The following is a 13,021-nucleotide window of genomic DNA, read 5'->3' as shown; positions in this document are numbered from 1 at the left end:
TGCTTCATTCATATCTCTAATTGAAGTGTGATCTCTTTTTCATCTTCTTTAACAGTTGCTATATGGAGTAATGCTGACTTTCAGAGCTGCAGAACTCTAACTCTGAGTCTCAGGTGTCACACAGATACCTAAAGTTCCAGGGAACTACCAGGTTATACGCAAAGAGCATAGCACCTCAGAATTTAGAAATAACATTAAAACTCAGAAATAAATGTGACTGCTCTAAGAGCTTATAATCTAGACACCTTTACAATGATCCTTATTGAATATTCTGTACTCCTTAATCATCAATTGCCCAATCCTTGCACTCTTTCTATATCCTGTTAACCTATGCTCTTGAATTCAGTTGTCAACTCTTATTGACGTTTAGCATTGGTGTATTGCCTTTGTTGATGAAAGAATATTACAATTTTACTGTTGACTATAAACCCTAGTTTGGATTTACTGTATTTTTTTCATATTCTATCCCATTTTTAACACCTTTCAATGTATGAGTAGATGAGTAATAAAATAAAGACAAGCATTAAAAAAAAAATAGGTGGGAATATGGAGAAAAATATCCCTACATAAACTGTGGACAATAGTAATAGTACTACTTTAATAATCTTTCATCAATTGTAACAAATATAACTACTGTTAAAAAAAAATAGTAGAATTACAAAAAAAGTGTTATCATCAATTGTAATATTTTCCATACCAATGGAACTGAAGGTGGTGGAGTGGTGTATGAAAATCCTGGATTTTTTGCATGATTGTTCAGTAAACCCTCAACTTCTCTAATTAAAAAAAAATCCATTTTTACCCCAAAAGATCATATAATCTTCAGTATTTATGCCTTTTGTATTTAGCCATCCAAGCTTCAAAACAGTAATCTTTCCATATGTATATGGACCAAGACTGGTAAGGAATCAGAAAAAAGAACTTTAGGTTCTTGGGGTGGTGTGTTTGTCAATGATTATCTTTTCCTATTTTATTTTGTCCTTTAAGAATTTTTTGTGTAGAAAATAACTGAAAGTCAAAAAGTAAGCATGCAACTTAGCATGGATTTAAAAACTGAAAAATCTACAAAGAAGTCAGATAAGTGGTGATCCAAAACAAAAAATGAAAAGCCATTAGGATGTTATGCCTACATGGACTCTTAGTATTTACTACCTTAAGACTTTTTTAAGTGCAAGAATAGTATAGGAGAGGCGGGGCAAGATGGCAGACTGGTGAGCTGTAACTTTTAGTTACTCCTCCAGGAAAGTAGGTAGAAAGCCAGGAACTGCGTGGACTGGACACCACAGAGCAATCTGACTCTGGGCATACTTCATACAACACTCATGAAAACGTGGAACTGCTGAGATCGGCGAAATCTGTAAGTTTTTGCGGCCAGGGGACCCGCGCCCCTCCCTGCCAGGCTCAGTCCCATGGGAGGAGGGGCTGTCACCTCCGGGAAGGAGAAGGGAGAACTGCAGTGGCAGTCCTTATCGGAAACTCATTCTACTGATCCATACTCCAACCATAGATAGACTGAGACCAGACACCAGAGAATCTGACAGCAGCCAGCCCAGCAGAGAGGAGACAGGCATAGAAAAAAAACACCACGAAAAACTCCAAAATAAAAGCGGAGGATTTTTGGAGTTCTGGTGAACACAGAAAGGGGAAGGGCGGAGCTCAGGCCTTGAGGCGCATATGCAAATCCCGAAGAAAAGCTGATCTCTCTGCCCTGTGGACCTTTCCTTAATGGCCCTGGTTGCTTTGTCTATTAGCATTTCAATAACCCATTAGATCTCTGAGGAGGGCCCTTTTTTTTTTTTTTTTTTTTTTTTTAATCCTTTTTTCTTTTTCTAAAACAATTACTCTAAGAAGCCCAATACAGAAAGGTTCAAAGAATTGCAATTTGGGCACGTCAAGTCAAGAGCAGAACTAAGAGAGCTCTGAGACAAAAGGCAATAATCCAGTGGCTGACAAAATTCACTAAACACCACAACTTCCCAAGAAAAGGGGGGTGTCCGCTCACAGCCACCATCCTGGTGGACAGGAAACATTCCTGCCCATCGCCAGCCCCATAGCCCAGAGCTGCCCCAGACAACCCAGTGTGATGGAAGTGCTTCAAATAACAGGCACACACCACAAAACTGGGCGTGGACATTAGCCTTCCCTGCAACCTCAGCTGATTGTCCCAGAGTTGGGAAGGTGGAGCAGTGTGAATTAACAAAGCCCCATTCAGCCATCATTTGAGCAGACTGTGAGCCTCCCTACACAGCCCAGCAGGCCAGAACTGCCCTGGGGGGACAGCACTCACCTGTGACATAGCACAGTCATCCCTCAACAGAGGACCCGGGGTGCACAGCCTGGAAGAGGGGCCCACTTGCAAGTCTCAGGAGCCATACGCCAATACTAAGGACTTGTGGGTCAGTGGCAGAGACAAACTGTGGCAGGACTGAACTGAAGGATTAGACTATTGCAGCAGCTTTAAAACTCTAGGATCATCAGGGAGATTTGATTGTTAGGGCCACCCCCCCTCCCCGACTGCCCAGAAACACCCCACATACAGGGCAGGCAACACCAACTACACACGCAAGCTTGGTACACCAATTGGGCCCCACAAGACTCACTCCCCCACTCACCAAAAAGGCTAAGCAGGGGAGAACTGGCTTGTGGAGAACAGGTGGCTCGTGGACGCCACCTGCTGGTTAGTTAGAGAAAGTGTACTCCACGAAGCTGTAGATCTGATAAATTAGAGATAAGGACTTCAATAGGTCTACAAACCCTAAAAGAACCCTATCAAGTTCAGCAAATGCCACGAGGCCAAAAACAACAGAAAATTATAAAGCATATGAAAAAACCAGACGATATGGATAACCCAAGCCCAAGCACCCAAATCAAAATACCAGAAGAGACACAGCACCTAGAGCAGCTACTCAAAGAACTAAAGATGAACAATGAGACCATAGTACGGGAGACAAAGGAAATCAAGAAGACTCTTGAAGAGCATAAAGAAGACATTGCAAGACTAAATTAAAAAATGGATGATCTTATGGAAATTAAAGAAACTGTTGACCAAATTAAAAAGATTCTGGACACTCATAGTACAAGACTAGAGGAAGTTGAACAACGAATCAGTGACCTGGAAGATGACAGAATGGAAAATGAAAGCATAAAAGAAAGAATGGGGAAAAAAAATTGAAAAAATTGAAATGGACCTCAGGGATATGATAGATAATATGAAACGTCCGAATATAAGACTCATTGGTGTCCCAGAAGGGGAAGAAAAGGGTAGTCTAGGAAGAGTGTTCAAAGAAATTGTTGGGGAAAACTTCCCAAATCTTCTAAGCAACATAAATGCACAAATCATAAATGCTCAGCGAACTCCAAATAGAATAAATCCAAATAAACGCACTCCGAGACATATACTGATCACACTGTCAAACACAGAAGAGAAGGAGCAAGTTCTGAAAGCAGCAAGAGAAAAGCAATTCACCACATACAAAGGAAACAGCATAAGACTAAGTAGTGACTACTCAGCAGCCACCATGGAGGCAAGAAGGCAGTGGCACGATATATTTAAAATTCTGAGTGAGAAAAAGTTCCAGCGAAGAATACTTTATCCAGCAAAGCTCTCCTTCAAATTTGAGGGAGACCTTAAATTTTTCACAGACAAACAAATGCTGAGAGAATTTGCTAACAAGAGACCTGCCCTACTGGAGATACTAAAGGGAGCCCTACAGACAGAGAAACAAAGACAGGACAGAGAGACTTGGAGAAAGGTTCAGTACTAAAGAGATCCGGTATGGGTAAAATAAAGGATATTAATAGAGAGAGGGAAAAATACAGCAAACATAAACCAAAGGATAAGATGGCCGATTCAAGAAATGCCTTCACGGTTATAACGTTGAATGTAAATGGATTAAACTCCCCAATTAAAAGATATAGATTCGCAGAATGGATCAAAACAAATGAATCATCAATATGTTGCATACAAGAGACTCAGACACAGGGACACAAAGAAACTGAAAGTGAAAGGATGGAAAAAAATATTTCATACCAGCTACAGCCAAAAGAAAGCAGGAGTAGCAATATTAATCTCAGATAGAATAGACTTCAAATGCAGGGATGTTTTGAGAGACAAAGAAGGCCACTACATACTAATAAAAGGGGCAATTCAGCAAGAAGAAATAACAATCGTAAATGTCTATGCACCCAATCAAGGTGCCACAAAATACATGAGAGAAACACTGGCAAAACTAAAGGAAGCAATTGATGTTTCCACAGTAATTGTGGGAGACTTCAACACATCACTCTCTCCTATAGATAGATCAACCAGACAGAAGACCAATAAGGAAATTGAAAACCTAAACAATCTGATAAATGAATTAGTTTTAACAGACATATACAGGACATTACATCCCAAATCACCCGGATACACATACTTTTCTAGTGCTCACGGAACTTTCTCCAGAATAGATCATATGCTGGGACATAAAACAAGCCTCAATAAATTTAAAAAGATTGAAATTATTCAAAGCACATTCTCTGACCACAATGGAATACAATTAGAAGTCAATAACCATCAGAGACTTAGAAAATTCACAAATACCTGGAGGTTAAACAACACACTCCTAAACAATCAGTGGGTTAAAGAAGAAATAGCAAGAGAAATTGCTAAATATATAGAGACGAATGAAAATGAGAACACAACATACCAAAACCTATGGGATGCAGCAAAAGCAGTGCTAAGGGGGAAATTTATAGCACTAAACGCATATATTAAAAAGGAAGAAAGAGCCCAAATCAAAGAACTAATGGATCAACTGAAGAAGCTAGAAAATGAACAGCAAACCAATCCTAAACCAAGTACAAGAAAAGAAATAACAAGGATTAAAGCAGAAATAAATGACATAGAGAACAAAAAAACAATAGAGAGGATAAATATCACCAAAAGTTGGTTCTTTGAGAAGATCAACAAGATTGACAAGCCCCTAGCTAGACTGACAAAATCAAAAAGAGAGAAGACCCATATAAACAAAATAATGAATGAAAAAGGTGACATAACTGCAGATCCTGAAGAAATTAAAAAAATTATAAGAGGATATTATGAACAACTGTATGGCAACAAACTGGATAATGTAGAAGAAATGGACAATTTCCTGGAAACATATGAACAACCTAGACTGACCAGAGAAGAAACAGAAGACCTCAACCAACCCATCACAAGCAAAGAGATCCAATCAGTCATCAAAAATCTTCCCACAAATAAATGCCCAGGGCCAGATGGCTTCACAGGGGAATTCTACCAAACTTTCCAGAAAGAACTGACACCAATCTTACTCAAACTCTTTCAAAACATTGAAAAAAATGGAACACTACCTGACACATTTTATGAAGCTAACATCAATCTAATACCAAAACCAGGCAAAGATGCTACAAAAAAGGAAAACTACCGGCCAATCTCCCTAATGAATATAGATGCAAAAATCCTCAACAAAATACTTGCAAATCGAATCCAAAGACACATTAAAAAATCATACACCATGACCAAGTCGGGTTCATTCCAGGCATGCAAGGATGTTTCAACATAAGAAAAACAATCAATGTATTACAACACATTAAAAACTCGAAAGGGAAAAATCAATTGATCATCTCAATAGATGCTGAAAAAGCATTTGACAAAATCCAACATCCGTTTTTGATAAAAACACTTCAAAAGGTAGGAATTGAAGGAAACTTCCTCAACATGATAAAGAGCATATATGAAAAACCCACAGCCAGCATAGTACTCAATGGTGAGAGACTGAAAGCCTTCCCTCTAAGATCAGGAACAAGACAAGGATGCCCGCTGTCACCACTGTTATTCAACATTGTGCTGGAAGTGCTAGCCAGGGCAATCCGGCAAGACAAAGAAATAAAAGGCATCCAAATTGGAAAAGAAGAAGTAAAACTGTCATTGTTTGCAGATGATATGATCTTATATCTAGAAAACCCTGAGAAATCGACGATACAGCTACTAGAGCTAATAAACAAATTTAGCAAAGTAGCGGGATACAAGATTAATGCACATAAGTCAGTAATGTTTCTATATGCTAGAAATGAACAAACTGAAGAGACACTCAAGAAAAAGATACCATTTTCAATAGCAACTAAAAAAATCAAGTACCTAGGAATAAACTTAACCAAAGATGTAAAAGACCTATACAAAGAAAACTACATAACTCTACTAAAAGAAATAGAAGGGGACCTTAAAAGATGGAACAATATTCCATGTTCATGGATAGGAAGGCTAAATGTCATTAAGATGTCAATTCTACCCAAACTCATCTACAGATTCAATGCAATCCCAATCAAAATTCCAACAAGCTACTTTGCAGACTTGGAAAAGCTAGTTATCAAATTTATTTGGAAGGGAAGATGCCTCGAATTGCTAAGGACACTCTAAAAAAGAAAAACGAAGTGGGAGGACTTACACTCCCTGACTTTGAAGCTTATTATAAAGCCACAGTTGCCAAAACAGCATGGTACTGGCACAAAGATAGACATATAGATCAATGGAATCGAATTGAGAATTCAGAGATAGACCCTCAGATCTATGGCCAACTGATCTTTGATAAGGCCCCCAAAGTCACTGAACTGAGCCATAATGGTCTTTTCAACAAATGGGGCTGGGAGAATTGGATATCCATATCCAAAAGAATAAAAGAGGACCCCTACCTCACCCCCTACACAAAAATTAACTCAAAATGGACCAAAGATCTCAATATAAAAGAAAGTACCATAAAACTCCTAGAAGATAATGTAGGAAAACATCTTCAAGACCTTGTATTAGGCGGCCACTTCCTAGACTTTACACCCAAAGCACAAGCAACAAAAGAGAAAATAGATAAATGGGAACTCCTCAAGCTTAGAAGTTTCTGCACCTCAAAGGAATTTCTCAAAAAGGTAAAGAGGCAGCCAACTCAATGGGAAAACATTTTTGGAAACCATGTATCTGACAAAAGACTGATATCTTGCATGTATAAAGAAATCCTACAACTCAATGACAATAGTACAGTCGGCCCAATTATAAAATGGGCAAAAGATATGAAAAGACAGTTCTCTGAAGAGGAAATACAAATGGCCAAGAAACACATGAAAAAAATGTTCAGCTTCACTAGCTATTAGAGAGATGCAAATTAAGACCACAATGAGATACCATCTAACACCGGTTAGAATGGCTGCCATTAAACAAACAGGAAACTACAAATGCTGGAGGGGATGTGGAGAAATTGGAACTCTTATTCATTGTTGGTGGGACTGTATAATGGTTCAGCCACTCTGGAAGTCAGTCTGGCAGTTCCTTAGAAAACTAGATATAGAGCTACCATTCGATCCAGCGATTGCACTTCTCGGTATATACCCGGAAGATCGGAAAGCAGTGACACGAACAGATATCTGCACGCCAATGTTCATAGCAGCATTATTCACAATTGCCAAGAGATGGAAACAACCCAAATGTCCTTCAACAGATGAGTGGATAAATAAAATGTGGTATATACACACGATGGAATACTACGCAGCAGTAAGAAGGAACGATCTGGTGAAACATATGACAACATGGATGAACCTTGAAGACATAATGCTGAGCGAAATAAGCCAGGCACAAAAAGAGAAATATTATATGCTACCACTAATGTGAACTTTGAAAAATGTAAAACAAATGGTTTATAATGTAGAATGTAGGGGAACTAGCAGTAGAGAGCAATTAAGGAAGGGGGAACAATAATCCAAGAAGAACGGATAGGCTGTTTGGTGTTCTGGGGATGCCCAGAAATGACTATGGTCTGTTAATTTCTGATGGATATAGTAGGAACAAGTTCACAGAAATGTTGCTATATTATGTAACTTTCTTGGGGTAAAGTAGGAACATGTTGGAAGTTAAGCAGTTATCTTAGGTTAGTTGTCTTTTTCTTACTCCCTTGTTATGGTCTCTTTGAAATGTTCTTTTATTGTATGTTTGTTTTCTTTTTAAGTTTTTTTTTCATACAGTTGATTTAAAAAAGAAGGGAAAGTTAAAAAAAAAAAAAAAGAAAAACAAGGGAAAAAAAAAGATGTAGTGCCCCCTTGAGGAGCCTGTGGAGAATGCAGGGGTATTGGCCTACCCCACCTCGATGGTTGCTAACATGACCACAGACATAGGGGACTGGTAGTTTGATGGGTTGAGCCCTCTACCATAAGTTTTACCCTTGGGAAGACGGTTGCTGCAAAGGAGAGGCTAGGCCTCCCTATATTTGTGCCTAGGAGTCTCCTCCGGAATGCCTCTTTGTTGCTCAGATGTGGCCCTCTCTCTCTGGCTAAGCCAACTTGAAAGGTGGGATCACTGCCCTCCCCCCTACGTGGGATCAGACACCCAGGGAAGTGAATCTCCCTGGCAACGTGGAATATGACTCCCGGGGAGGAATGTAGACCCGGCATCTTGGGACGGAGAACATCTTGACCAAAAGGGGGATGTGAAAGGAGGTGAAGTGGGCTTCAGTGGCAGAGAGATTCCAAAACGAGCCGAGAGGTCACTCTGGTGGGCACTCTTACGCACACTTTAGTCAACCCTTTTTAGGTTCTAAAGAATTGGGGTAGCTGGTGGTAGATACCTGAAACTATCAAACTACAACCCAGAACCCATGAATCTCGAAGACAGTGTATAAAAATGTAGCTTATGAGGGGTGACAATGGGATTGGGAAAGCCCTAAGGACCACACTCCACTTTGTCTAGTTTATGGATGGATGAGTAGAAAAATAGGGGAAGGAAACAAACAAACAAACAGACAAAGGTACCCAGTGTTCTTTTTTACTTCAATTGCTCTTTTTCACTCTAATTATTATTCTTGTTATTTTTGTGTGTGTGCTAATGAAGGTGTCAGGGATTGATTTAGGTGATGAATGTACCACTGTGTAATGGTACTGTAAACAATCGAAAGTACTATTTGTTTTGTATGACTGCGTGGTATGTGAATATATCTCAATAAAATGATGATTTAAAAAAAAAAAAAAAGAATAGTATAGGACCTGTTATTAAGGTTGAGACATAAAGGCTATCGCTAAAACCTTGGAGTTGGGGAAAGAACCACTAGGCCCCTGTTGGATTTGGTTTTTCTGTTTTGTTTTTTTTCTCACTTTGAAAACTACTGTCTTAATGTGCATGTTTCTGTACAGAAAAAGAAAAAGAATTTTATTAAAAATAATTCCTTTCTGTGTTTTCCTCATTGTAATATCTTTTTCATTGATAAAATAATATAAGTGAGATGAGCCTTTATTCACACAAAGTTGCAATTATGGCTTATTTTTTCTAAGTAAATATAATGCACTCCTTTGGTCGTTTATTTTATAGAAATCTCTTAATATGCTTCTGAACACATTTATACTAATAATTGATTGCTGTATTGTTTGTTGGAGGTTTAGAATTCTAAAGTACTTTGTGAAAAAAATCAAATTGTATTTGTATATTCAGCATGGATTTTTTTTTTTATTGTTCGAATATTTTTTAAAGTAGTAATCCAAGTGTAAACATATTTGGTTAACCAGAATATACATTCCAAACTGGATAAGATAATTTACCATAGATGTAAATTTGGATTGGTCTTCATATATTTCAGTACCTGGCTGGCTCCAAGGGAAGTTTAGGTCCAGAAGAAATGAGAAGACCTGTCCTAACATTAATGATGGGAGCCCTAGAAAGTCCCAACCCCTTGTTGAGATGTGCAGCTGCAGAGGCATGGGCTAGATTAGCCCAAGTGGTTGATGATGGAGCTTTTACTGCTGGATTAGCTCAAATTAGCTTTGACAAGTAAGTGAATTTCTTATTTAATACTAATGGGCTATGTGTCAAAACTGTGTATTGTTTGCTGGTTTGTTGGAACTAGTGAGGTCTTTGTTCTGAGATTTAACTCAGAAAAGAAAAATTGATGAGTGTAGATGTTTTAAAATAAAGGAGAATCCCCTTGGTGTTGCTGATCTTGGAAAATCAAACGAATACTTATTCAATTTCAGTTTTTATATAATGAGAGAAAAGGCACCATCTTTACAGGGCATACAATTGATCATCACTGGAATGGACTCTGGTGTTGTGAGATGCTTTAAAGTTTATCATATAAAATTATAATGATAGGTTGTAAGAACAATCTACTGGAAAGGGAAAGAGTTATAGACTGAAGATCAGGAAACAAACTGTATTTTCATTTCTACCACTAACTAGTTCTGTGACCTTTGGGGGTTACTTAATCCTCTCAGCCAAATTCCCTTTATTCCAATAGGAGATTGTTAATACTTCCGTAACTGCTTAAGAATGTTAAGGTTAATGAGGTAATAAATATGAAAAAAAAAAAAACAATTACCAATATAAATTTATGATAGTTGCGTTAGTAGCGGTGGTGTTATAAGTAGCACCTTGACGTCTAGTCAACTCAATATGTGTATCTGATTTTGGTTAAGAGCTTACAATCTGGAGTCAGATTACTAACATGTTTCATGTCCCAACTCTCCCATTTAAAAGTTGGTGACTGTGTGTGAGTTACTTAAGCTATCATTTTGGTTTCCTTGTCAGTAAAAGGGGACTGATAATAGTGTAAAGCTCAGGGTTGTTGGGAGGGTTAAAGAAGTAATTCTACATGGAAGGGGCTTAAGTTAATGACAGTACATAGAAAATTTCTAGTAAATATTAACTTGTTATTTTTAATTTTAAAATCAAATTTCAAATTTTAAATTCTTGAGTTGAAATTTATCGTTATTTAGAATTCAGTTATATCTGCAATGTGGCAATTTTTTAAATCCAGCATAATGATTAATAATAATCCTGCCTTTTAAATTTAGCTTTGTATTACAGTCAATTCTCCTTATTAATGGTAGTTATGTTCTGTAAAGTTACTGCAAACCATTGCTCCTAGATGAAATACGGGGTTAGGTTCCTGTGAGCTCTTAGTCACAACAGTTTTGTCAGCTGATCAGTGCAGTGCCTTGTTTTATGTGTGTTTCTTTTTAAAAACACCTTATTTAATATATGTTGTTGCTTCATTAATATTGAATTCAACAGCCCTATAACTCATGCCTGAATGAACATTATCTAACACTTTTATTTTCTATGTAAGGTATATCACATCCTTCTTGCACTTAGGAACTCTGGACAGCACTTCTGTACTATGCTTGGGGACTCTTTGAAACAGAGAAATCACTAGCAAAAAACACAAAAATGTGAAAAACATGGCACTTGTTCTAGTTTGCTAATGCTGCGGAATGCAAAACACCAGAGATGGATTGGCTTTTATAAAAAGGGGGTTTATTTGGCTACACAGTTACAGTCTTAGGGCCATAAAGTGTCCAGGGTAACACATCAGCAGTTGGGTACCTTCTCTGGAGGATGGCCAGTGGCGTCCAGAAAACCTCTGTTAGCTGGGAAGGCACGTGGCTGGCGTCTGCTCCAAAGTTCTGGTTTCAAAATGGCTTTCTTCCAGGACGTTCCTCTCTAGCAAGCTTGCTCCTCTTCAAAACGCCACTCACAGCTGCACTGAGTTCCTTCTCTTTGAGTCAGCTCATTTATATAGCTCCACTGATCAAGGCCCACCCTGAATGGGTGGGGCCATGCCTCCATGGGAATATCTCATCAGAGTCATCACCCACAGCTGGGTGGGGCACATTCCAAGCAAATCTAATCAGCACCAAAACGTCTGCCCCACAAGACTACATCAAAGATAATGGCGTTTGGGGGAGACAATACATTCAAACTGGCACAGCACTTAATATATTTCAAAAAGGACACTTATTTACAGTATTAGAGCTGAACGAAAAGGCAAAGTGTCACCTTGTTCGATCTCAGCTAGGGACACGTGCAGAGAGTGACTAAAATTTTTCACTGCTCTGCACATAGTCATGAATAGCCATGAAAGTACTGCAAGTACTGATTTTGGGTTACAAATAACTTTTAGGAAGTAGGCAAATTTAAAAATACAGAAATGGAATAATCAGGATCAACTGTATATGCGTGTCTGAAAGACATTATAACTGTACATACTGAAATAATCATTAAAAATTTCAAGACATTTTAATTTAAAAGGTTTTTCCTTTCAAGATACCTTTCAGGTATCTTTTATCAGTTAACAGAAAATATAATTCTGAATTTTGCAACTATTCATACAAAAAGTTTGACCTACTTGACAGTTTACCTCCATTAGTTTGTTGAAGACGTTTATTTTTATTTCCATAATTACAGGCTGAAGTCAGCAAGGGACATGGTTACCAGAACAGGATACTCATTGGCTTTGGGATCCCTACATAGGTATTTAGGAGGAATAAGTTCTTCTCAACACTTGAATTCTTGTGTTGGAATGCTTTATACATTATCTCAAGACAACACTTCTCCTGATGTGCAGGTAAGTACCTCATGGGACCCTTTCCTTGAAATTCATGATAATGTGGATGATGCAGGTAATGTCTTTATTGACCACTAATACTTCATGAATAATGTCATCCCCACCTGCGTAATATTACACTGTCACAGCCATTGCTAACCTTGATAGATTTATAAAATTTAAATTTGACTTTCTTCACTTTAAATGGTGTTTACAGTCAAGTTCAGTATCTTTTTCTGAAAATTGATCTCCCTTCTTTCTTAACAATAACATCTACTATTTTGGAGAGTTCAGTAGGTGCCAGGCATTATATTACATTCTTTGAAATATATTAGCATATTATCCCACACAGTAATCTGGGGTGTATATTCTCATTTACAGAAAGAAAACTGAGGTTTATAGAAATTAAATAACTTGCTCACAGCTGAAAAACTAATAAATCATGAAATTAGGTTAAGAACATGAATCATGGACTCTAGATCCTATATTTTTAACTCTTTTATCATATTGTTGTACATATCTTCCCAATTTCTGTCAATAAAATTGTCAATTTCCTGATTTCTTTAATCTGGAATATTTTTTATTCCTCCTCCTCTTTTACTCCCCTTATTTCATCTTATCATTGCCCCCCTTGTAAGTGTATCCCTATTTATTATAGTAACCCTTTAACT

At 37.8% G+C, this 13,021-nt stretch overlaps 1 protein-coding gene across 5 annotated transcripts in view; it reads left to right on the top strand.

Moving 5' to 3' along the window:
* The window catches only part of HEATR5A (HEAT repeat containing 5A), a 201,071-nt gene that overhangs the window by 95,110 nt on the left and 92,940 nt on the right, over positions 1-13,021 (top strand). For all 5 annotated transcript variants that reach the window (XM_037834752.1, XM_037834754.1, XM_037834753.1 and 2 more), the window contains 2 exons: positions 9,606-9,796; positions 12,212-12,371. In XM_037834752.1, coding sequence (XP_037690680.1) covers positions 9,606-9,796; positions 12,212-12,371 — 351 coding nt within the window. The remainder of the gene's footprint in view (positions 1-9,605; positions 9,797-12,211; positions 12,372-13,021) is intronic.

Source organism: Choloepus didactylus, chromosome 4 (genome assembly GCF_015220235.1).
Source record: "Choloepus didactylus isolate mChoDid1 chromosome 4, mChoDid1.pri, whole genome shotgun sequence".
NCBI classification, from domain to species: domain Eukaryota; kingdom Metazoa; phylum Chordata; class Mammalia; order Pilosa; family Megalonychidae; genus Choloepus; species Choloepus didactylus.
Note: the sequence above shows the minus strand (reverse complement) of the source record. Positions and strands in the feature narration are given on the sequence as shown.